Source organism: Balaenoptera musculus, chromosome 1 (assembly GCF_009873245.2).
Source record: "Balaenoptera musculus isolate JJ_BM4_2016_0621 chromosome 1, mBalMus1.pri.v3, whole genome shotgun sequence".
Taxonomy (NCBI): domain Eukaryota; kingdom Metazoa; phylum Chordata; class Mammalia; order Artiodactyla; family Balaenopteridae; genus Balaenoptera; species Balaenoptera musculus.
Genome location: NC_045785.1, coordinates 32,544,272 through 32,571,375, shown reverse-complemented (window position 1 = coordinate 32,571,375; position 27,104 = coordinate 32,544,272). Strand labels below are relative to the sequence as shown.

The following is a 27,104-nucleotide window of genomic DNA, read 5'->3' as shown; positions in this document are numbered from 1 at the left end:
TCCCCTCCTGATACACTTGCAAGTTGTTTCCAATCTTTGACAACTGTCAATAATGCTACAATTTACAGTCCTGTACAGAGGCCATTTCACACATGCACGACTGTATCTATAGCAAAAATTCCTATAAATGAAATTACTGCCAAATTAATCTCCAGAGATTGCACCAATTTACACTCCCAGCACTTATAGGTGGAAGGTGCCCGTTTCCTGTGGCACTTCAAAAAGGTCTGTATTCCAGAGCTCCAACCCTGGAGATTTTGATTTAGCAGGTAGAGCCTGGACCTTGGGGGTGTGTGTGTGTGTTTTGGTTTTAAATTCCATAGATACTCTAATACACAGTCATGGTCAAAAGGCATGGACAGAAAATAGATCATTTGCATTTGGACTTTTCCCTATTTTAGTCCCACAAGCACTAAATTCCACAAAATGAACTCACAATCATATCTCAAATAGCTCCTCGTTCCTTACTTCTATTTTCAGTAATGGTATTCTCTCAATCATAAAGAAATGAAATTTTGGCATTATCCTTCCTTGCCAACTCCTTTCCTAAGGAAATCAACTTAGTTACTGTGTCCTAGCAATTATTTTTTAAATTCTCTCCAACCTAGTTCCTCCATATTATTTCCTGCCACATCTGTCCCCTACATCCTAAACTGGCTAATATCAGATTATGCTCTATTTATCTGCTCTACCAAGTTGTATGCATTTTCACAAATCTCACACCTGAAAACAGGCATGTTATCTATACAACCCACCCCCTTCTAAATTCCCACAGCATTTTACTACTTTTACCACACTTAGTTTTCTCTTTAAGTGCAATAATAAATGATTAGAGTGTATGAAGGTTAAGATCTCAGGTTGTGGAATCACAAAACTGAGGTTGAATCATGACTCTCACATATACTAGCTGTGAGGCCCTTGGACAAATTAGTAGACCTGTCTGAGCCTCAAGTTTCTTCATCTATGAAAAGGTTAGTAATATCTACCCCAAAGAGATGAAAGAATCATAAATGAAATACCAGAATGCAAGTAAGACACTGAGCACAGGGCCAGGCAGAGTAAATGCTCAATACTACTTGCTATTATTTGTCCCTGATATCCCCCTTATTACACTGTCAGCAATTTGTGTACAAATACCATGCCTTGTTAACTTTTGTATTCCCTATAGCACTAAGCACAATGCTTTATATATTACAGATGTTTAATAAAACCATGTATTTAGCAACCAATGGTTATCACTTTAATCAATCAAAACCTTTTAGGGCTTCCTTGGTGGCGCAGTGGTTGAGAATCTGCCTGCCAATGCAGGGGACACGGGTTCGAGCCCTGGTCTGGGAAGATCCCACATGCCGCGGAGCAACTAGGCCCGTGAGCCACAATTACTGAGTCTGCGCATCTGGAGCCTGTGCTCCGCAACAAAAGAGGCCGTGACAGTGAGAGGCCCGCGCACCGCGATGAAGAGTGGCCCCCGCTTGCTGCAACTGGAGAAAGTCCTCACACAGAAACGAAGACCCAACACAGCCAAAATAAATAAATAAATAAATAAATAAATAAATAAATAAATAAATAAAGCAAGGAACATGACTTTAAAAAAACAAACAAACAAACAAAAACTTTTAGATATCTCCTCATCTGGGCTCAGATCCTGCCTCCACAGTTTTAACTACACGGCCTTGGGCATGTGTAATCTCTTGCCTGCTTAATAGATTACAGGAGATAGAAAGCACTAATACTGTGCCCATCACAGAGTAGGCACTCTATAAATCGTAGCTATTATTTCTATGAGGTAAAACTATTTTACTCAACATATTACAGCCACAGTTAAACCACTATATCAATTTTTAACACACAGATCAAACTTGCATTTTAAAAATCATTTTAAGTTACGTTAAAATCAATACTTATCTGTATTTTTAAAAAGGAAATCCATCCATACATTTCAATATTTAAAATGACATAATGAAGTGTACACTAAGATGTCTCACTCCCAACTGTGATCCCTTCTGTGTATTATTTTTTCTAAACATTTTAATACAAAAAAAATGTTTAATCATATACCCTCTCCTCCATCTAGATTCAACAACTGAACTGTTTTGCCATATTTCTTTATCTAGCTTTTCTTTTTCTCAGCCACTTAAAAGTAAGGTGCAAACATCATGACAGTTTACCTCATATATACTTCAACATGTAAAAAATGGTAACATTTAAGGTCCAGCTAAAATTTTTGTTTTTTTCTTTTTTAACAGAAAAGAGTGTTTTTGTTTTTACTGAAGGCTCAGGTGGCACATGACAATTCATAAAATGGCTTCAGAGGTAGGTGGTAGAAGGGAAAAAATGAACTGGGGTGGGAAAGAAAAACAACCAGGAAGAATTAAGAGCTGGCTGGTTCCTTCTCAGCTTGATTTAGGGGAGGAAGTTAGTACCTCTGAACAATTAGGATGGATCTCTTCCTTCAACCCTTGGTAGGGGAGAGAAAAAAAAGAACAAAAGGCTGCTGCTTTGGCTCTCCTGAGTCTCAAGGAAAATGGGGAAAAGCCAGTGCTTTGATGTCATGAATTAAGGGGGGGAGGAGGGAACTGGGTAGGGCACAGGTCAGCTGGAAAAACTGGCAGATACCAGATGGTAGCTCTGGGTTTCCTCTAGTTGGAACCACTCTAGAACAGTGGAAGGGGGGTCTCCAAGGTTGACGGGCCTGAGGTCTTTAGGGCTGTGGGCTGCTGCCATCACCATTGGAACCAGGGGTGGTTTGTGGGCACTGGGGCTCAAGTCAGGAACCATCAGTGGGGCTGGGTTTGGTCCTGCCAGCCCTACGTTTTGTGGTAGGCTGCCGGGGTGACCTGGGGTAGAAAGGCGTTTGATACCTGGGTGGGAGGACCTGCTCATTTCCCTGCTGATCATGCCAGGCAGAAGTGTCAACAGCTGGTACTAATTACATACTTCAGTAATAACTGGTTTTTGGTGGGGACGGGGTTACAAAATTCAAGAATTTGTGGCAGGAAAAATAAAAATCTTATACACTTTTTTTTTTTAATTCAAAAAACTAAACCAAAAAGCATTTACTGAGTTACTTGGAGGCTAAACACTTTGTACTTTTATGCTTCTGATTACTATGTTATTGAAAAAAGGCAATTAATGAAATGATAGTCACTGCTTTCTAGCATCAAATATGTTGATATCTGGGCTGCAAGGACAATGGAGCTATAAAGGAGGCTTTCTAAATCTGCTGACCTGAAATTAGTAAGGGCCAGTTGCAGAAGTAAGCAGGCAACAGGCTGCTCACCACTTATACTGTGGTTCTCAGAAAAATTCCTTACATATGTAGGTAACCTATACCCATTCAGAGTTTATAGATAGTGGGTACTTACTTAATCTTTATTGAATATATAGGATACCATGGGATATTAGGTAAACAGTGCTTCTCCCCATTTCTTGATTTTTTCTATGTGAAAAGAAATTGAGTACCGTTAACTCCTGGGGTGGGGGGGATATATTTGATTAGTACATTGGGGAAAATAAATTGGGGACATTTAATGCAACTCCATCTTTTCCCTCTGGGGTTTGGGCCTATCTACAAAAGTCATGCATTCTTCACTCCTGAAGCCTTATCTGGACTGGGATCTGCCTAATTCTGGGATCCTTTTGCAACTATTTGGCTCTGTCCTCTAACAACTTTTAATAATAATAAAGGCAATAATTTAGCCTCCACCTGCCTACATTTACAAAAGGATGCCATTTACTGGGAACCTCAACAGAAAACAATAAATATCAATCTATTTTCTATTTAACAGCTATTCTCCTTATTCATTTTTTTTTCTTGTCAGTATAACTGATAAGCAGTAGAATTACCAGAGGAAAGGGACCAAGAGAAAATCTAAACACTCTTATTATCAATCTTCTGACTATACAGAAAAACCCAAACAGCATGTATACAATAGGTTATCAAACTTGGTGAATGAATAAGCTAACTGGAATATTTTAAGATATCAACATTCAAAAGGCCTGTCCTGAGACCTGAACTAAAGATCTATCAAAAATGGGACTTCCCTGGTGGCGCAGTGGTTAAGAATCCACCTGCCAATGCAGGGGACACGAGTTCGAGCCCTGGTCCGGGAAGATCCCACATGCCGTGGAGCAACTAAGCCCGTGCACCACAACTACTGAGCCTGCGCTCTAGAGTCCGCGAGCCACAACTGCTGAGCCTCCATGCCACAACTACTGAAGCCCACACGCCTAGAGCCCGTGCTCTGCAACAAGAGAAGCCACGACAATGAGAAGCCCTCGCACCGTAACGAAGAGTAGCCCCTGCTCGCCGCAACTAGAGAAAGCCCGCGTGCAGCAACAAAGATCCAATGCAGCCAAAAATAAATTTTAAAAAATTTTTTAAATAAAATAAAAATTAAAAAAAGATCTATCTAAAGTGTAAATAAAAACTGTTCTGAAACTCATTCTTATTCCAGAAACATACTTAACAGAACGTGATCCTTTTTAACTTTCCACTAACTTAAAGCAAATGAAATCATAATTGTTGGACATATAAAATGAGATATTTTGTGTGTCTAAAATGCAAATGTCAACTATGTCAACTCAAATCCATAAATCTTCTGGACTTAAACTGACAACTTTGTAAGAATTTTCTTTCTTTGCATATCTCTATAAAAATGCTAAATTCCAATGTTTCATAAATTTAAAATAAGAAGTAATTTTTTTTCATAATCCTCAGCTGTAGTAACCAGTAAACAAAATATCATTATAAGCAAAGCTCTACTAAATACCAAGGACTGGAAGCAGATTATTGATTTCTATCTCAGGAACTCTGTATAAACATTGTCAGTCAATGCAACATTTAAAAACAAGTATAAAGGGATACTTTTAAAACACTACATAAATATTTAAGAATCCTTAAGCAAAACATTAAGTGCTAATGGTTAGTTTTTACTATTCAAAGGATAAGAGAATGATTGGCTATAGATACACAGGTGAAATTCACAAAATTTTAACCCAGAAAAAAATTTTAATTCTCTTAGAACTGAATCCTCCTTCAATAGTCAGTATAGTTTTAAGCTTACCTTCTTCTGTTTCTACTGGCTGTTGAGACAGAATTTTAAGAAGAACAGGGTTTTTCCACACCCCCTCCTTGGTAACATGAACCAGTATTTGTAGGTTATTATTCCCAAATTCCAATAATGCATCATGTGACTCCTTAAAAAAAAAAAAAGCATATCCAGAAAACAGGCAATATAAAAAGTCATTTTGCCCTTTCAATATATCTGAATGTCTATGAAAAGACCTATATCTTGGATTTCCTAAAAATAAATAAGCAGAAAAAAAACTATCAAAGTTTTGTGAAATTCTGTTGCTGCTTTTTAAAAAATGAAACTAGGGCATTTTCACTAAGTTAAAGAGTACCTTTAAAACGTTTTCCTGAATTCTCCTAGGTAAAATTATCACAATTTAATTTACATCCTTGAATTACTCAATCATTTTAAGGCCACTGGCACAGATTTCTTTTAAAAAGATTCTGCAGTATTCACACAGGCAACCTATTCCTTCTAAAAGAAGTATGACTTAATGACATCTATTGTTATATATCTTTTTAATTGTTTAAATTCTTCTATCAAAGGACTTTTGGGTTTCCCTGGTGGCGCAGTGGTTGAGAATCTGCCTGCTAATGCAGGGGACACGGGTTCGAGCCCTGGTCTGGGAAGATCCCACATGCCACGGAGCAACTGGGCCCGTAAACCACAACTACTGAGCCTGCACGTCTGGAGCCTGTGCCCCGCAACGGGAGGGGCCGCGATAGTGAGAGGCCCACACACCGCGATGAAGAGTGGCCCCCCGCTTGCCTCAACTAGAGAAAGTCCTCGCACGAAACAAAGACCCAACACAGCTAAAAATAAATAAATAAATAAATAAATAAATAAATAAAGTAGCTATTAATTAAAAAAAAAAGTGGTAACTCTTGGGAAGAAATAGAGAAAGATCACTTTTTAAAAAAAAAGGACTTTTAAAATGATAGATGGCTCCAGGGACTTCCCTGGCGGTCCAGCAGTTGGGACTCTGTGCTTGCAATGCAGGGGGCGCGGGTTCAATCCCTGGTGGGGGAACTGTGATCTCACATGCTGCGCAGCCAAAAAATTAAAAAAAAAAAAAAAAAAAGTACACAAAAAAATGATAGATGGCTCTAGCTAAAAGTCATGGAAATGTAAGTTATTAGCTGTCATTCTATCTCCTCAGAAAACAAACAAAATATAATTGCCAATAGTTTATTCTTTAAAATACTTATAAACACAAAGGGCGGGGAGGTAAGGGGTCAGAAGTTTAACTTGACATAAATGATTAAGCATATATCTCACTGTCCTTTATTACTAGTGAGGATTATTGGTTGTTTCCATATTCTAAAATTTTAACTTGTTTTCCCTTAGTTTAGACTGCTGAAGTTCTCAAGGAACATAAGCTTTCACTGGTAGCAGTATTTCTTTGGAAAATAAAATATAGGTTAAAAATGTTCACAGACCTAAGACTATAATCTTATATTCACCTAAGTGAAATATAAAAAATAAAGTTTGCTTTTTTCCCCTTAATTTTCATGTCAGAATGACAGGGTTTTAATACACACACACACACACACACACACACACACACACACACACACACACACACACCATATACTGAGTTATCTTCTGCTAAGAAAGGGTTTAAAATATAAAACTGACACAGAAAGTGATATTTCCAATTAACAGTTAACTAACAGCAATATTTAAATGCTATAATTTTCCTTTAATGGCTTGAAATGGCTTGACCTGTCCTCAGGCTTCTTTTTACTTAACTTAGGACAACAGGCATTTACTTTGCAGTGAAGATGAAGATTCTATGTCAGAATGTGCTGTGTCTGGTTACCATATTTGTAATACCTAACAGACCTATACCATTACACTTTAGCAGAACACTGTCACCCCCATGATACATAGCAACTAAAATAAAAAGCCACTGTTTGGGTTAAAAACAAAAACAATTTTCTAATTTTTCATCTGTTCAAAATACAGTTTATTCTGAGTAAGAATGATGTGTAATCCTTTATTACATATATATACACATACACATATATATATTATAGCAAAGTTACTTTTAAAAACATTAGGGAATCTCTGGTGGTCCAGTGGTTAGGACTCCGCGTTTCCACTGCAGGGGGCATGGGTTCAATCCCTGGTCAGGGAAGTAAGATCCCACAAGCCTCACAGTGCAGCCAATGAATGAATAAATGAATGAATGAATGAAGAGAGAAGAAGGAAGGAATGAAGGAAGGGAGGGAGGGAGGCAGGGAGGAAGGCACTTTAAAAAATTTAAAAATAACATTAAATAGTCCTTAAAAACTATGATGGAATTTTAAAAGTAATTTAAAAACTTAGATTTGTTTCTTTTTTAAGGTAAAACTATCTTGAAATCTACAATACAGAAATACTAGCACAAGATGTTCACTCTAGCACTGTTTACAATAAACAGCAAAGAGATTTGGCCAAATAATTTATGGTGCAACCACATAACAGAATCCCAGGCAGTCATCAAGGGAGAGCTACATATGCAATCCTAGATACATGTCCATGTTAAAATCATTAAGTTAAAAAAAGTTGCAAAAAAACAGGATCTCATTTTTCTTTATTTAAAATTTCATTTCAGAACGTATTTTTATATCCATAAAGAAAAGGTCTGGAAGGGTTACACAAGCTGTAAACAGTGGTTGAGAATGCTCTCTGTGGCCTGCTCTTGTAAAACTATTCTCTTACCAAAAGTATCCTCAAAACTACCTGCTGCCTTATCCATTTATCACCTAAAATAAGAAAACCTCAAGGTTTTATGTTTCAGATTTCTACAGGGACCATGTCTTGTATTTATCTGTACCTCTACTGCATTTATTAAACACATATTCAGAAATGTGAATATATATATCCTAAATGTCTGATAAATACCGGGCAAAGTTACACAGGTCGGAGGGAAGGCAAATATTTTATTCAGGCATACGATCTAAGAAAAGAACAAAGAAATATAAGAGTATTCTCTCTTCAAAGGATACTACTAATAATAATAGTAACAGCCTTAAGAATAAGTACACTTGCCCTTCTAGAATGTCGTATGCCAGGACAAAACTACTGGCAGGCCGAATGACAAAATCAATATGCTCTGCATGAAAGATGATTTTAACAGCAGCTGTATGAATATGTGAAGAGTTAGGACATTATAGGGATTAAATCAGGCCAAGAACATGACAAAGAATTCTTCTCCTCAAACAGAAAATCTAAAGATTAACATTATATCATTTCATTTTGGATTTTTTATCCTAGAGGAAAGAAATTTCCAGATAACGAGGTGTGACTGTTAACATGCAAATCTTTACGTATGCCTTCATGAAACAGGTGCAGGCTACTATGGAGTTTGTGTCCTCGAGGAAGCAGTTAAACAAAGCAAGCTCTAGGTATAAATCTAGGTGTAACTTTGGGCAAGCTAATTCACCTCTCTATGCCTGTCTCCCCATTTATAAATGGAGATTCAAATGATCTCTACGGTATAAGGTTTGCAATTTGATTAAAAGATACAAAATGTAAAAACAATGTAGAGTACTGTTTGGTACATAATTAATGATAATAAATGAATGGTAGCTATTCACTTATTATGTCTATTTTCTTTAAATAGTTTTTCTACCTCTACTGGTAACAGGCAAATTTGCTTCCTACTGTTTTTCCTCCTACCTTACCCTCCCCTCCCCAACTTGCTACTTTCTGATCTGCTCATCTAAGAATTCTGATAATCAAGCCAATATAGGAGCCAACGTAGCTCTCCTGTAAGAAAAATGCATGCACAGAATCTCTGATGACTATTTTGACGGTTTAAGAGACTTAGCATTGTAAGTCCCTGAAGTGTTAGGGGGAAATTACTAGATAAGTGTACTATCAATGAAGCAAATACTGCTACCTTATAAACATATACAATTTTACATTTTTAATAGCTTTATTCTGTCTAAAACTTTGTTTCTGAAGAATGAAAACTTTTTTTGTTGATTTCTAAGCTATGTAAAGGCTAACAAAACCAAATGATAGGGAAAAAAACAACAACTTTTAGCACACTCCCTTCATCTGGAAGGCCTCCTTCTCATTTCATGAACTTACTACCAATATATAATGAATTTGTTTTTGTTCTAAGTTTCCAATTTTAGTTTGCTGGGAGAAATTAACTACGTGTCTTGAATACCTAAACAGAGACCTTTTTTGAGGCCACATCAACTCACCTGTAAAGACTGAAGGAAGAGTACCCAGGCTTCACATGGCAGTTCACTTTCAGACACTGAAAGCAGTAATTCAAAACAACTCCTAGAATATGAATAACTAAGTCAGTATATAACAGTGGTTATAGTCATAATCAAGTACAGTATGACAGTGATACTGAATATACATTTTACATTTATTTAGACCATTTTAAATTTGTTTTTCACTCTTCAAAGTTTCATTCAACATTGTTATATTAACTTTTCAACTTTAAAAAAGAGAAAAAAGAAAAACTATGAGGCTTCAGAGGAGGAATAATGGGATTATAAAACCAGGAATGTTTATGTTGCAAAAAAAAAAGTATAAAGTTAGAGGTTTGGGGTTTGGGAAAATAGGAAGGAAAACATGTAAGACCAGAGAAAAATAAAATGGACCACCCAGACTAGAATTTATCCCACCAAACAATCTGCAAACTGAATCAAGGTGATTCCACAACTGAAAACTAACAGCTGTTGTATTTTTTCAATTTGCAAATAAATACATTAAAGGTGTAACTCTGCCATTAGGCAGCCAAATACTAAAATAGCAGCTAGATTATCATGGACCCTTGGGGTGGTAATCTTATACTGTACCCTGATATTTTCTGCTAGTATAATTCTTAGTTCAAATAATATAATTGTATTGAAGAATTTCACAGTGTTTCCCCCCAAAGTGTTTCTCAAAGACCACCACAGCTTCCAGATACTCTTGTCACTTCACTTGATCTATTCCTAAGGACAGAGAGAAAATGCATCATTCTAAGCCTGAGTAGGAAAAGAGACTCAAGGCAATTAAAGATTATGTTGCTTGGCTGGAGCTTCACTTATACTTTATCTCCTGAAAATGTGAATATAAAGTGCTCAGAGCAAAGGAAATTTCATTCAAAGGTATGACCCTGATGTTGCTTTGAACAGTGTGATGCCATAGTAAAGAGAAGTCAGGCAAACATTACAACCAAAAATACTCAATTTTAAGAGGGATTTAAGTTCTTAAACTTACAGTACTAATCTGCCAAGCACTAAGAGGACATCTTCGCATTCAGTAGTTAAATACGGGCGAGCACTGGCAAAGCTTTGGATGGCAAGTCGATATACCTCCAGAAGATACACAATATGTTCTGATGCATTCTTGCTGCTTGCATATTGCAATAAGGTCTAAAAAATAAAGTTAGAGTTTTAATCATTTAAGAAAAAATAAAGACAATGAAACAAACAAGACTATCTTTGTTCTCAAATGCACTACCCCTTCCTTTTTGTCTAACAGATGCATACACCTTTTATTTGCCTTTTTAGGCTCTGGTTTGTTTAGAGGATTCTATTTTCATCACTTAATGAACTGTTTCTGCTGAGTTAAAGAAAAGGCAGAACTGCTCTTTTGACATGAGAATAAATCTAAGAATAAAGCCATAAAACACCTATAGCTGTTCTCACTAGAGGTCTGGAGTTACCATCTCTGAAATTCAGTAATGTTTCATTAATACAACATTAAATTGAACACCAACCATGTGCCAATACACTGGGTATATAAGGATAAGAATATGATCCCTGACTTACACAAGAGACTTACTGCTGAGTGTAGCCCTCTCAGCTCTTTTTTCTACACACGTAGAACTTATTAGGCTTAATTTATACTTACCAATTTATAAAAGGTTGAGGTTTTTATTTTTAATGAAGTTTATTTCAAAAACTAATATACATGCCAAATGCCAGTTTATTTGTTTACAATGGGGGACAGTCATATTACCACCTAGGGTCCCCATTCCCCATACTTTGATGTAAGAGGTCCCATTCCCCATACTTTGATATAAGAGATTATCTGGTGAGTTTAAAATCTAAAACAAAGGAAAACACAACCACAATAAAGCCTGATAAATTACATGTGTTCAAATGACGACAGAAAGCTGGCTTCTGTTCTCCCTGGACAGTGTGGAAAATCTGCCAAATTCTTGTTTGGGGTCTCTCTTTCTAGGTTCCACAAAGTTGCTCTCCCTACTATTAATATATTTCTTTCCTCTAACAACTGAATAGGTTTTGCTTATGCTTAACTGATATATGTCATTAGGTTAAGACTTGAATTGTGCAACTTTTCCCCCCTAGAACACACATTCTAACTGGGCTAGGGAGTTAAGGCTACTTCAATAATAATTTCTTCTAACTTCCTGTCTTCTGATTTTTCTGCTTAGCAAACTACAAATAACTGTGGTGGCACTGCAGGAGTCCACTGATCTTCTGCAGTTTTTTCTGCAGTTTTCATAATAACAGTCCCTATATCTGTTCTGATAATTAAGAACTGACTGGTCTTGATTATTTAAAACAAACAAACAAACTTAACAGGGAAATATATGATCAACCATTATACCATATACAGTAAAAGCTCTCTTAACTAACACATTGGATTATCTGATCTTTGCATACTTGAATGATCAAGCCAGTTAAGCTATATTAGTACACCCATTTCAATTCAGTATCTTGCTGCTTTATCACAGTCACTCTAGAGAAGTGGGCTCTTTCTGTTATTTTCAGAAAAGCATTATATCCCCATCTAATCAAATCCCAAATTTTAGTAAAATAAGAAAAAAACAATAATAACAGAGGATCATAAAACTGACCCCACACCAATCCTTTCTAGCTAAAACAGTGAAGAGAAGGAACACAGAATCGTGTACTTATCAGTTACGTAAATAACATTTCACATAATCTCTCTTAAGAAATTTATTAAAATTTATGTCAGAAAGAAATTGTTTTAGGTCAGCAAATTACTTACGGTCTGCATTGGCTAATCTGAAAACCAGAGGGCTTTACAAATTTACATTCAGTACCAGATTTTATGCTCCTGAGGTCAGATTTATCTTATCAGTCTTTACAGGCCTAACACTCTTCTACCCCCTTCCATCTTGATAGGACATTCAAGTCTCATCAAATGTTTACTGAATAAATTTACCATTTTACTGAATAAACTCATCATTCTATTCACTTGACAAATATTTTTTGATAGCCTACTCTAGTAAGGAGCTAGGTACTGGGGGGAAAGAGATGGGGGCCTATCCTCGTGGAGCTTTCAGAATGAGTCAACACAGCATGATAGTTGAAACCACAAATGCAAATTAACCCACTACTGGCTAAAGTATGCAAAGAGAAGGGCACAGTACATACAGATGAGGTTATTCTTTCCACAGTCCACCTTCCCACTCAGAAGCTCCTGCCAGCAATCTAGTATCTTCTGACACAGACATTCCATTAAGATTCCCAACAAGTTACACAATTTCAAAGATTCAATACCCCATGACTATTTATGTTTACATTTTTCCCTATACTGATTTATATATTTTTTATATTCCTAAATCTTTTCCCCCTTACATGTTAATCACATTAAGGTGTCCTTAACATGTCCACTATGAGCATACTCTGGACATTGGAAGAATCGCTGGAACAATCTTATCATCTTTTTAAAAAATGCAAGATTAAAATGAATGAATTATAGCCATCCAAATGACATTTTAAGTACCTCACGTAAACAAAATTCCATCAGAAGCAGAAAAGTAAAGTGGAAGTCTCTTATTTTTTTTAGACATTTAAATTTTAGACACCAACAAAACTGAATAAGAAAGGGGCAATAAATGATAACTATGACTCCCTCAAGTTCACTGGCATTCTTCAGAGACCAAATTAATGGCCTCTTCTCTTTGTTTCAGTAAATTCATTTACGCTACAAAAGCTTACTATGTGGCAATACTGTGCTGGGTACTAGAGATGAAGACTCTTATCCTGTCCTTAAAGAACTAAATACACTGAGAGGTCAGATAAATTAGCCCAATCAGGTACCATTTTTGATTATTTTAAACATTCTTACTGGGGTGCTCTCATTCATATCCCAGGCAGATTATCTCTCAAGTCCTTGCTGTATACCTCAAATGCCTGTTAGACATTTCCATCTGGATGTCCTAGTCAAATCTAAAATTCAACATGTTGAAAACAAACATCTTCCCCAGCAAATATGTTCTTCCTCCTATGTTCCATCTGCTTCTTTTCAGGAGCCAGAGCTAAAAAAACCTGTCTTTGAAACCACCACACCGAAGTTTGCTGATTCAACTGCAGAAATACCTTTGTCTGTGATCTTATGCTTTGATTTCTACAGCCAGCGACCTAGATCAGGCCCCCAACATCCCTCACCTGGAATGCTACAACAGTTTACTTCTCTAGGCTAAATATCCTCCAGTTCTGTGTATGTGTTGTAGTCATAACATATTTGTACACACAAAAAATTAATGCACAGGGAAAAAAACTAGAAGGAACTCAGCTAATATGGTTATTAGCACTGGAGTAGTAGCAGGATTATAAACAATTTTCTACCATTTTTATAATTTTCTGAAATTCTTCCCAAATTTTCTTTAATAAGTATTATTATGTTTACATTGAAGGAAAGAATCTCTTCCCTATCCCAATTCTATCTATATTCCTCACTACATGGTTTCATACATTCCTTACTACATGGTTTCAAAGAGGTTGGTAGCATCCTGACTATTCTCTGAAACTATCAAGGAAGGAGAATTTTTTTCTTCATGATGGTCATATTTTATGCAGGGATGCATTCCAATTTAAAACTCAAATGGTTCAAGACTAATTTTTCCAGTGGAATAACCATAGTTAATATTTTTGAGCACACAGTATGCACTAGGTATCTTCCTAAGAGCTTTACATGCTATGAACATTTAATACAACAACCTGATGAGCTAGGTGATTTATCATCAGCTCATTTTTTTAAATGGGGAAACCAAAGCACAGAGAGATTAAGTTATTTTCCAAAAGACACCTGGTAGTAAATGTTAGGATTTGAACTAGGGTCATCTGACTCCAGAGCCCACACTTAATTACTTTGCTACAAGACTTTTCAGAATGCACAATTTCACAACTGTTTTAGGTGTGTTTTAAAACTCTACTTCCGGGCTTCCCTGGTGGCGCAGTGGTTGAGAGTCTGCCTGCCGATGCAGGGGACACGGGTTCGAGCCCTGGTCTGGGAAGATCCCACATGCTGCGGAGCAACTAGGCCCGTGAGCCACAACTGCTGAGCCTGCGCGTCTGGAGCCTGTGCTCCGCAACAAGAGAGGCCGCGACAGTGAGAGGGCCGCGCACCGTGATGAAGAGTGGCCCCCCGCTTGCCGCAACTAGAGAAAGCCCTCGCACAGAAACGAAGACCCAACACAGCCATAAATAAATAAATAAATAAATAAATAAATAAATAAATAATTTTAAAAAAAAAAACCTCTACTTCCCCCACCAGGTGTTAACTTTAATCTTTTACAGCAAGTAGCATCATGGTCATCATCTGGCCTTCTTCCTGAGAGTTTACAACATTTAATTTCCATTTAAAGTGACTGCTTCTGGGGAAAGTTTTCCAGCAATAGTGCTGATTGACACTCCACAGTTCAGAATGCCGGTGGTTCACAAAGAAATGGCAAAAAATATCTGGTACCTGTTAAAGCTGCACGTCCTATGGCAACAGGAAATTATATGACTTTTAATAGAGGAGGATTTTCATTATTTCAAATTTTGCACATAAAGCGAGAAATCTTATTGATTTTAATTTCTCAACTCGTGAAATTCCCAGAACTACATAAATTTGAGTAAAATGTGATTGCACTATGACAGATAGACTTCCAGCAGGGGGTAGCACTTGAGCTGGATTTCTGAGGTACGCGTCAAGTTTGAAAATGCAAAAGTGAGGGGAACAGGACTCCAAGTAGACAGTAACCTGAACAAAGTCAGAAAAGACCAGTAGAACAGATAGGGCAAACAGTGACAATACTTTACATTCGTTGGTGAGGAAGCACGGGAGGTTTCCCTAGAAGAGACTAAGCTGGGTGTGAGATGGAATGGAAAGAGAACAGCTGGCTGCTTACATTCAGAAAGTGGCTAGAGTAAATTACAACTTTCAAGTCTTTTACATATGTTGCTATTAGGCCCCACCTCACACTTTCTATATTGGTTACAGTTGTTTTTTTAAAATCCAGAAATATGACGTACTTATTACTCTATCTACCTACCTATTCATCTATCCTGGATTCAGTTCATCATCCCAGCCTACCAAGATTATTTTTAGATAGTGATTCTGTCATGGGATTTAACTATGCTTTCTAACTTCATTTCATTTTCAAAAATATCTTTTTGCTGTTTTTTCATAAAATTAATATCCTTTATTGTTTAAAAAATACAGATCAATAGAGAAGTAAAAATTAAAATGTCCACAATCTACACTATCACTACCCAAAAGTAGACCACTGTTAACAGGTAATATTAAGTTAGAGAGGTTTTTAATGCGTAAATAGCAGTATTTTAATGGACTCAAACTATACATTGTTTTGTAAAATTTTCTTCAACGTCAGTATTTTTATAGTTCATGTGTGTATCACAGTTTATTACTCAAGTCCCTGTTTCTGGGCATGATGGTTTCTAACTCTGCATTATTATATATAATATTTAGGACAATGTTCTATAAATGGAATTGCTGGGTCAAAGGATGCATAATTCTTAAGACTTTACATAGTACCAAATTCTGCACCAGAAAATTTGTTCCAATTTACATTCCTATTATTTATGTAAGATAGTGACAGATTGAGGAACTGTCATAATTATTGTACATTACAACCTAAATACGACTTTTTGAGGGTCAGCTGGATAAGGGAAATACATTATTTTGTTTATTCAATTTATAATCCTTTCATTACTACTGTGGTTGAATAAAAATTTTCATGTTTCTTTTACAGCACCCATATGGTATCTTCATTTTAGTTATCAATAACAGTAAGGAAGAGAGGTTGGATGAGAACAGCATCAACAGTTAATCTTCCCAAAAAACTGAAGAGGGAATACATCCTAACTCATTCTATGAGGCCAGCATTACCTTGATACAAGAGCCAGACAAAGACTACAAGTAAAGAAAACTACAGATCCATATGCCTTATGAAGACTGATACAAAAATCATCAACAAAATACTAGCAAACTGAATTCAATGGCATATTAAAATGGATTATACACTACGACCAAGTGGGATTTATTCCTGGAATGCAAGGATGGTAAAGCATATAAAAATCAATTAGTGTACTACACCACATTAAGAGCATGAAGGGAAAAAACCTCACATGATCACCTCCACTGATGCAGAAAGAGTGTTTGAAAAATTCAACAACCTTTCATGCATGATTAAAAAAAAAAAAAAACCAAACACTCAACAAACTAGGAGTAGAAGAAAATTACCTCCACATAATATAGACCATGAATGAAAAACCGTAACATTATACTCAATGGTGAAAGACTAAAAGCTTTTCCTTTAAGGTCAGGAAGAAGGATATCCACATTCACCACTTCTATTCAATACAGTACTGGAAGTCCTAGTGAGAGCAATTAGGCAAGAAAAAGAAATAAAAGGCATCCAAATTGGAAAGAAAAGTACAAGTATCCCTATTTGCAGATGACATGATTTTACATATATAAAATATTAAATATTCCACACCCAAAAAACTATTCATATAAACAAGTTCAGCAAAGTTGCAGGATACAAAATCAACATACAAAAACCAGTTGTGCTTTTTGTTTTTTGTTTTTGGCCACGCCGCACAGCTTGCAGGATCTTAGTTCCACAACCAGGGATCAAACCCGGGCCCACAGCAATGAAAGCACAGAGTCCTAACCACTGGACTGCCAGGGAATTCCCTCAGTTGTGGTTTTATACACTAACAATAAATAATCTGAAAAGGAAGTTAACTATTCCATTTACAATCGCATCAAAAAAACAGGAATAAACCAAGGAAGTGAAAGACTTGCACACTGAAAACTATTAAAACTTGATGAGAGGGCTTCCCTGGTGGCACAGTGGTTAAGAATCCACCTGCCAATGCAGGGGACACGGGTTCGAGCCCTGGTCTGGGAAGATCCCACATGCCGCGGAGCAACTAAGCCCGTGCGCCACAACTACTGAGCCTGTGCTCTAGAGTCCGCGAGCCACAACTACTGAGCCCGAGTGCCACAACTACTGAAGCCCGCGCGCCTAGAGCATGTGCTCTGCAACAACAGAAGCCACTGCAAGGAGAAGCCAGCACACCACAATGAAGAGTAGCCCCCGCTCGCAGCAACTAGAGAAAGCCCGCGCACAGCCACGAAGACCCAGTGCAGTAGCAAGCCATCAATCAATAAATGTATATATTAAAAAAACCTGATGAGAGATATTAAAGAAGACACAAATAAATGGCAAGACATGTCATGAAAATGTCCACGAATTGGAAGACAATATTGTTAAGATGTCAATACTATACAAAGCAACCCACAGATTCAATGCAATCCCTATCAAAATCCCAATGACTTTTTTGGGGGGCAGAAATAGAAAAATCCATCCTAAAATTAACAGAGGATCTCAAAGGACCTTGAACTGCCAAAACAAACTTGAAAAAGAAGAATGAAGTTGTAGATCTGATACTTTCTGATTTCAAAATTTACTACAAAGCTACAGTAATCAAAGCAGTGTGTACTCGAGTAAAGAGGGACACACAGACCAATGAAATAAAACAGAGTCCAGAAATAAACCCTCGCATATATGGTCAAATGATTTTCCAGGGTGCCAAGACCTTTCAGTGGGGGAAAGGACAGTCTTTTCAACAAACGGTGTTGGGAAAATTGAATATCCATATGCAAAAGAATTAGACTCTTACCTTATACCATAAATTAGCTCAAAATAGATCTAACATCAGACTGCAAAGGCAAAAGAAATAAAAGCAAAAATAAACAAATGGGACCTAATGAAACTTAAAAACTTTTGCACAGCAAACAAAACCACCAACAAAACGAAAAGACAACCTATGGAACGGGAGAAAATATTTGCAAATGATGTGACTGACAAGGGGTTAATATCCAAAATATACCTACAACTCAGTATCAAAGAACCAAACAATCCAATAAAAAATGGGCAGAAGATCTAAACAGACATCTCTCCAAAAAGACACACAGATGACCAACAGGCACATGAAAAGATACTCAACATCACTAATTATCAGAAAAACACAAATCAAAACCACAATGAGATATGAGGTGATGTGAGGTGTCACATCAGTCAGAATGGCTATCATCAAAAAGTCTACAAATAACAAATGCTGGACAGAACGTGGAGAAAAAGGAACCCTCCTACACTGTTGGTGGGAACATAAACTGGTGCAGCCACTATGGAAAAAAGCATGAAGATTCCTTTAAAAACTAAAAATAAAGCTACCATATCATCCAGCAATTCCACCTCTGGGCATATATCCTGAACAGACAAAAACTCTGATTTGAAAAGATACATGTACCCCAATGTTCATAACAGCATTATTCACAATACCCAAGATGGAAACAACCCAAGCGCCCACCAAGAGACAATTGGCTTAAGAAGATGTGGTATGTGTGTGTGTGTGTATACACACACACACACACACACACCCCACACACAATGGAATATTACATAGTCATAAAATAGAATGAAATATTGCCATTTGCAGCAACATGGATGGACCTAGAGAATATCATACTAAATGAAGTCAGTCAGACAGAGAAAGACAAATATCACATGATATCACTTATATGGGGAATCTAAAAAATAATAAAAATGAATCTATATATGAAACAGAAACAGACTCAGACATAGAAAACAAACTTATGGTTACCAAAGTGGAAGGGGGGGATAAATTAGGAGTACTATGGGATTAACAGATACAAACTGCTACATATAAAACAGATAAGCAGGGCTTCCCTGGTGGCGCAGTGGTTAAGAATCCGCCTGCCAATGCAGGGGACACTGGTTCGAGCCCTGGTCCGGGAAGATCCCACATGCCGCGAGGCAAGTAAGCCCGTGCGCCACAACTACTGAAGCCCATGGGCTTAGAGCCCAGGCTCCGCAACAAGAGAAGCCACTGCAATGAGAAGCCTGCACACCGCAACGAAGACCCAACGCAGCCAAAAATAAATAAATTAAATAAATTAAAAAACAAAACAAAACCAAAAAAACAGATAAGCAACAAGGATTTACTGTATATCACAGGAAACTATATGCAATATCTTGTAATAACCTATAATGGAAAATAATCTGAAAAATATATATATAACAATAATTTTGCTGTACACCTAAAACTAACCCAAGATTGTAAATCAACTACACTTCAATTAAAAAAAGAAAAGAAAAAAGGAAAAAATAGATCTAAGAGCTAAAATCATAAAACTCTTGGAAGAAAACAGTGGAAAAGCTTCATGATATTGGACTTGGAAATGATTTCTTAGTCACGATACTGAGAGTACAAGTAACAAAAGTAAAAACAGATAAACTGAGCTATATCAAAATTTAAAACTTTTGTACCCCGAAATTTGGATACTATCCATGTGGTAAAAAGAAAACCTGCAAAACAGATGAAATATCTGCAAGTCATCTATCTGTTAATGGATTAATATCCAAAATATATAAAGCTTTAAAACGCAACAACAAAACCCAATTAATAATGGGCAAAGGACTTTAAACAGACATTTCTCCAAAGAAGATACACAAATGGCCAATAAGCACATGAAAAGATGTTCAACATCAGTAAGTAGGAAATGCAAATCAAAATCACAATGAGATACCATTTCACACTCATTAGGATAGTTATTATCAAAAACAAACAAACAGAAAATAACAATTGTTTGCAAAAATGTGGAGAATTTGGAACCCCTGTGCATTGTTGGTGGGAATGTAAAATGGTTCAGCCACTGTGCAAAATGTTTGATGGTTTCTCCAAAAATTAAACAGAATTACCATATGATCTAGTAATTTCACTTCTGGATATACACCCAAAAGAACTGAAAGCAGGGACCTGAAGAGCTATTTGTTCCCATGTTCATAGCAGCATTATTTACAATAGGTGGACATAATCCAAGAATCCATCAAGGGATGGATGAACAAACTGTGGTGTATAAACACAGTGGAATATTATTCAACCTTAAAAAGAAAGGAAATTTGACACATGCTACAACCTCGATGAATCTTAAAGCCATTATGCTAAGTGAAATAAGCAAGTCACAAAGAGACATATGTTTCCACTTATAAGAATGCACCATAGTCAAATTCATGGAGGCAGAAAGCAGAATGGTGGTTACCAGAGGCAGGGGAGAGGGACGAATGGGGGATTAATGTCTGATGAGTTCAGAGGTTCAGTGTGGGAAGATGAAAATGTTCTGAGGATGAATGGTGGTGACAGTTGCATAACAACATAATATACTTAATGCCACTGAACTGTATGCTTAAAAACAGCTAAAGTGGCAAATTTTGTATTATGCATACTTTACCACAATATAAAAAAATACCCAAAAAAGTTAACTTTATGTCTTGAGATTTAAGAAGAGCAATTTTCAAGAAACAGAAGTGTGTGAGCATGATTAGGAAGACTGGGGAAAGAGGAGGATAAATTCAAATACCCCACATTTCTGTTTTAGTAAGTCACTAGTACTAAAGCGATTGATCTAGAATACCTCTTAAGTCTTGAGATTTTTAAATCCAAGCTTTATCACACTGGGGAAAAGGATCACAATTCTGAGGCGGTTGTGTAATAAATAGAGTGAAATAACATACCTTTCGGCTGTGGATTCAAACCTCTACCCCCATCATTTGCCAGCTAACCTCTCTGGGTCTTGATTTTTAAAAATCACTTAACTGAAATGACTGAGTACTTATTTTGCACCAGACATTGTGCAATATAGCTTAAACTGTGGCAAAATACACGTAACAAAACTTACTATCTTAACCATTTTTTTAAATGTACAGTTCTGTGACATTAAGTATATTTACACTGCCGTGCTACCATCACCAACATCCATCCACAGAACTTGTTTCATCTTGCAAAACTGAAACTGACCCATTAAACAATAACTCCCCATTTCCCCTTCCCTCCAGCCCCTGGCAACCACCATTCTACTTCCTGTCTCTATGTGTAATATAGCTTTCATAACATTGTATTTTCTGTTTGAAAAAAGCAACACAAGAGTGTGGTAATGGCATCAGGGTATACAAATAGATCAACAGAACAGAATAAAGTCCAGAAACAGACCTACATACATATGGCTAACTGATTTTCAGCAAAGCGCAAAGGCAATTTCTCAATTCAATGGGAAAGCAGTCTTTTCAACAAATGATTCTGGAACATTCAGATGTTCATATTTTTAGAAAAAGAACTTCCACCCATCACTCACACAATACACAAAAATTAACTCCAAATGGATCACAGATCTAAATGTAAAACCTAAAACAGTAACATTTATAGAAGAGAACATAGCCTTTGTGCTCTTGGGTTAGGCAGATTTCCCAGATATAACATGAAAAATAACAATCAATAAAAGAACAAGTTGGGCTTCCCTGGTGGCTCAGTGGTTAAGAATCCACCTGCTGATGCAGGAGACACGGGTTCGAGCCCTGGTCCGGGAAGATCCCACATGCCGCAGAGCAACTAAGTCCGTGCGCCACAACTACTGAGCCAGTGCTCTAGGGCCCGCGAGCCACAACTACTGAGCCTGTGTGCCACAACTACTGAAGCCCGCGCGCCCTAGAGCCCGTGCTCTGCAACAAGAGAAGCCACCTCAATGAGAAGCCTGTGCACCACAACAAAGAGTAGCCCCTGCTCATCACAACTAGAGAAAGCCCGCGTGCAGCAATGAAGACCCAACACAGTTAGAAATAAATAAAATTAATCAATTAATAAAAAAAATAAAAGAACAAGTTAATAAACTGAACTTTATCAAAATTAAGGACTTGTGTCCTTCAAAAGACACTGTTAAGAGAATAAAAAGACAAAGCACAGCCTAGGAGAATACATGCCAACAAGCCATGGCTTGGCTGCTCTTATGCCCATCTAGTAATGCAGGACTTTTTGTTCCTGTTAATGTCTCACCCAGTTTTTCCTTGAAGTTCTTGATAGTGTCTCTCATGAGTTTAGAACAGTTCTGTCCATATGTGTGTCTGCCACCATGTTGTTCTGCCTCAGTTCATCCTTGTCATGATCTGCTCCTTCTAAGCTGGTGGAGAGCACCTCAGGCTTTCTCCATGCCCACATCAACACAATGGAATCTGTGTCACAGCCAAGGGTGTTCCCTCCAGAGATCCCAAGTGAACCAGAGGCAGAATGTGTGTAACTTAAAAGTGATACAAATCACCATCCCCAATCTGTCTACCCTTTGCCATCTAAGTCACAACATTTAAAAAAGGAAAAAAAGAAGAAGAATATATTGCATAAAGGACTTGGGTCCAGAAACACACACATACACCCCTCAAAACTCAACAGTAAGAAAACAAACAATCCAATTTTTTCAAATGAGCAAGAGTTGAAAAGATACATTCTCAAAAAAGATATATGGTTGGTAACTAAGCACATGAAAAGATACTCAACAGAAGTCATTAGGGAAAGGCAAATGAGAACCACAATGAGCTGCCACTAATTTTAGAATGGCTAAAACTAAAAAGACTGGCCACACCAAGTGTTGATCAGGAGGTGGAAAACTAGAACTCTCATACATTGTTGGTAGGAATGTAAAATGATACAACTACTCTCAAAAACCTGACATGTGACCCAGCCATTCCAGATATTTACCCAAGAGAAAGAGAAGGCGTTTGTTCTCACAAAGACTTACACATGAATGTTCATAGCAGCTTTGTCTGTATTAGCTAAAAACTGGAAACAAGCCAAATATACCAACAGGTGAATAAACAAATCATGATAAAGCCATACAATGAATACTCAGCAATGAAAGAAATTAATTATTAATATATACAACAACATAAAAGAATTTCAAAATAATTATACTGAAAGAAACCAAAAAGAGACTTATAGATTTATTTATGTAAAATTCTAAAAATGCAATATAATCTATATAGAAAGAAAGCAGCATAGCTGAGTGAGGATGGAAGGTTATGTACGGGAGGAAAGTAAGAAAGAGGAAATACAATGGGAGTAGAAAGAAAGTTCTAGGAGTGATGGATGTATTTGTTATCTTGATTATGGTTTCATGGGTACACAGATATGCCAAAGCTTATCAAATTGTTCATTTTAAATATGAGCAGTTTACTGTATGTCAATTATACCTCAATAAAGCTTTTTTTAAAAAAACACAATGCTCCACAAAATGCACAAAATCATAAAAGGAATTAAAATAAATTTTACATTTCAATTGTCAGATTTACTATTTTTACTGCAATAAAGTGTAAAAATTCTGTGCATAAAAATAATATAAGGGACTTCCCTGGTGGCACAGTGGTTAAGAATCCTCCTGCCAATGCAGGGGACACGGGTTCAAGCCCTGGTCCGGGAAGATCCCACATGCTGCGGAGCAACTAAGCCCGCGAGCCACAACTACTGAGCCTGTGTGCCACAACAACTGAAGACCGCATGCCTAGAGCCCGTGCTCCACAACAAGGGAAGCCACTGCATCGCAACGAATAGCCCCCGCTCGCCGCAACCAGAGAAAGCCCGCGTGCAGCAACGAAGACCAGTGCAGCCAAAAATAAATAAAATTTTAAAAATAGTTTAAAAATTACATTAAAAATAACAATATAGGGCTTCCCTGGTGGCGCAGTGGTTAAGAATCCGCCTGCCAATGCAGGGGACACGGGTTCAAGCCCTGGTCCCGGAAGATCCCACATGCCGCGGAGCAGCTGGGCCCGTGAGCCACAATTACTGAGCCTGCGCGTCTGGAGCCTGTGCTCCGCAACAAGAGAGGCCGCGATACTGAGAGGCCCGCGCACTGCGATGAAGAGTGGCCCCCACTTGCCACAACTGGAGAAAGCCCTCGCACAGAAACGAAGACCCAAACACAGCCATTTTATTAAAAAAATAAAAAAAAAAAGCTACATTTAAAAAAAATATATATATATAAAAAATGAAAAGATAAACAGAAGAAAAGATAATTCCAAAGTAATGACCAACAAAGAATTCATGTCTAGAATATAATTTCATAAAAACTGTTAAGAAAAAGAAAACCCAAATGAAAAATGAGCAAAAACTGGGAAAAAGTAATTCAGAAAAGAGGAAATCTGAATAGCAATAAATATAACCAGAAAGATAAGCAACTCCTCACAAGTAAACAGAAAAAAAAATTAAAACCACAATGAGATACCACAGTCTATCCGCCAGAACAGCTACAATTAAACTGTCGACTATACCAAGTATTGGCAAGAATGAGGGGCAATGGTAACTTTCATACACTGATAACTGCATAAACTGCTACAAATACTTTGGAGAGTAACTTGGCAGTATTTATTATAGTTGAAGATAGGCTTATATATGAAGCTAGCAATTCCACTGTAAGCATATACCCTAAAAGAAATTCTTGCACCCATGTATAAACATATAAGGAAAAGATATCTACCCCAGCAGTTAATGTAAATGCCTCTAAATCGATCAGTAAAAGAATGGACAAATGAACTGTGATATATTTACATAATGAAATACTACACACCAGTGAAAAATGAACGTATCAAGACTATACATACCAGGGCTTCCCTGGTGGCACAGTGGTTGAGAATCTGCCTGCCAATGCAGGGGACACGGGTTCGAGCCCTGGTCTGGGAAGATCCCACGTGCCGCAGAGCAGCTGGGCCCATGAGCCACAATTACTGAGCCTGCACGTCTGGAGCCTGTGCTCCACAACAAGGGAGGCCACGATGGTGAGAGGCCCGCGCACCGCGATGAAGAGTGGCCCCCACTTGCCACAGCTAGAGAAAGCCCTTGCACAGAAACGAAGACCCAACACAGCCATAAATAAATAAATAAATACTTTAAAAAAAAAGACTATACATATCAAAAAGTATACATACATACTAGATACACCTTAGAAACATTATGTTGAATTCAAAAAGCTTCAGAAGAATACATACAGTACATCATTTAAGCAAAGCTGGAAAACATAAGAAATAATATTACACATTATATTAAAATACACAAATACAAAGTAAAGAGATGGAGGAGAGATTAAATATCAAAATCAGGATGATGGTGGGAGGTAGATGATGTCTGTAACAGGGTACACAGGTAGCTTCAATTATTTTGTTTCTTAGGTTGTGTTCATTTTAGCGTGCACTTTACTACCTGTATGTTGGAAATATTTGATTTTTTTGAAAAGTAACATACCCTTCAAAGTTCTGAGCAAAACGGATTTTCAACCTAGATTCCTATACCCAGCCTAACTAACACAAAAGAGAGGGGAAACCTCCTCAGGAAGCTACTGGAGGGTAACTCCTCACATCCCAAATAGGGGAGTAAAACAAGACAAAGACAGGAGGACCAGGAAATAGTATCTAACAAAGGAAAGAAGCAAAGACAAGTACTGAAACAATAGCTGATAAAATGAAAATTAATTTAAAAGGGTAATATATAAGTACAAACCGTATAAAAACACAAGAAACATAAAGTGAATGTCCCACTTATTCTTCACTGAAATGCAACAAATGATAACACTTTAGTAACTGTCTTTCAAAACTTTTTCTATACATCATTGCTTTATAAAATGGGATACTATATAGTTTTCTAACTGTTTCTAAAACAACAGATCTTGGATATCCTTTCATACCAATACATATAGTACTACCTTTTTGCCTGTTTAAATTTTATCTGAAAAAATACTGAAATACACCGAAAAGGGAAAATCCACTCATAATTCCACCACTTTAAAATTTTCTATGCAACAAAGAAGTGAAAGATCACACCTGTGTTCCATCTAATTCTACCCCTACTCTCTATCGCCAAATAACCCCGATAAATACAATTTGGTACATATGCCTTATATACATAAACAAAAGCTTTCTAATTCTTTGTAATAATCTCCTGGGCTCAAATGTTTTATGGCTCTGGGATGTTCAAAGGGTACTTATTTTTTGGCATTTCCAAATCTAAAAGATCTTATAAAAGCCCTCATCTAGTCCAAGATGGATTCCTGGCATTCCTTCTCTCCCTTAAATTAGTAGGGTCTTCCCTTCTTAACCATACACTTGCTTCAAATTTTCAGTTTGGCAACAAACACTAATGAAGCTGATTATAGAAAAGTGGCATGGAAAATCATTTCTTTATAATCTATAACAATTGGAAAGAGCAATAATGTTGCTTACTCAAAACCATTTATGTTAGACCTCAAAATTACTATGCAATAGTTAGTCAAGGGAACTGTTTTACTTATGTTCGCGTTACCTAAGGACAAACTAGTTGGAAGGCAGATAAATACATATAACCGTCAAACACTGACTACTGCTCTATTGTACCAATAAGCATATATAACAGGAAAAACTGCTTAATATTTATCTTCTCCACTAGACAATAAGCTCACTGCAGACCAGAACCCCAAGTAGCACATAACAGGTATTTTGTAATTATTTGCTTTTAATTCTTTGCCCAATTATTAAAGGATATGCTAACTTATTTTTGAAGTTTGATTAAGACAATTTTTCTGATACATATCTTTGATTAGCATGAAATATGCCTGTATACTAAGACAAATTCAACTAAGTAGATTGAACTCCAAATTCTCACTGCTTCCTTCAAACCTTGTAAAGGAGGAAAGCAGCAGAATGTTGACCAAACTGCACTTGTGGGAATTTTAAAAAGAAAATGCTTAAGATCACAGTATTTTTTAGAAAGGTGCTCACATCAGATTACAATGATAATCCTGAATTTTGCTTGATAGTAAGTAGATATGTCAAAGTTCAGAACTTTATTGATATTACAACTGTCATATAATATCACAGAATACTGATATAATTATTCTGATCCTCAGCTCACATCCTCGACTGAG

At 36.9% G+C, this 27,104-nt stretch overlaps 1 protein-coding gene across 2 annotated transcripts in view; it reads right to left on the bottom strand.

Annotated features, from left to right (window-relative positions):
* RLF (RLF zinc finger) overlaps nt 1-27,104 on the bottom strand; it is a 79,308-nt gene that overhangs the window by 39,687 nt on the left and 12,517 nt on the right. Inside the window, exons 2-4 of one of the 2 annotated variants that reach the window (XM_036851835.1) lie at nt 10,293-10,447; nt 9,278-9,359; nt 5,067-5,199 (exon numbers count right to left, since the gene is read on the bottom strand). In XM_036851835.1, the coding sequence (XP_036707730.1) occupies nt 5,067-5,199; nt 9,278-9,359; nt 10,293-10,447 (370 nt within the window). Of the gene's footprint in view, nt 1-5,066; nt 5,200-9,277; nt 9,360-10,292; nt 10,448-27,104 lie in introns of those variants that run through there. The other variant, XM_036851845.1, reaches the window with a different exon arrangement.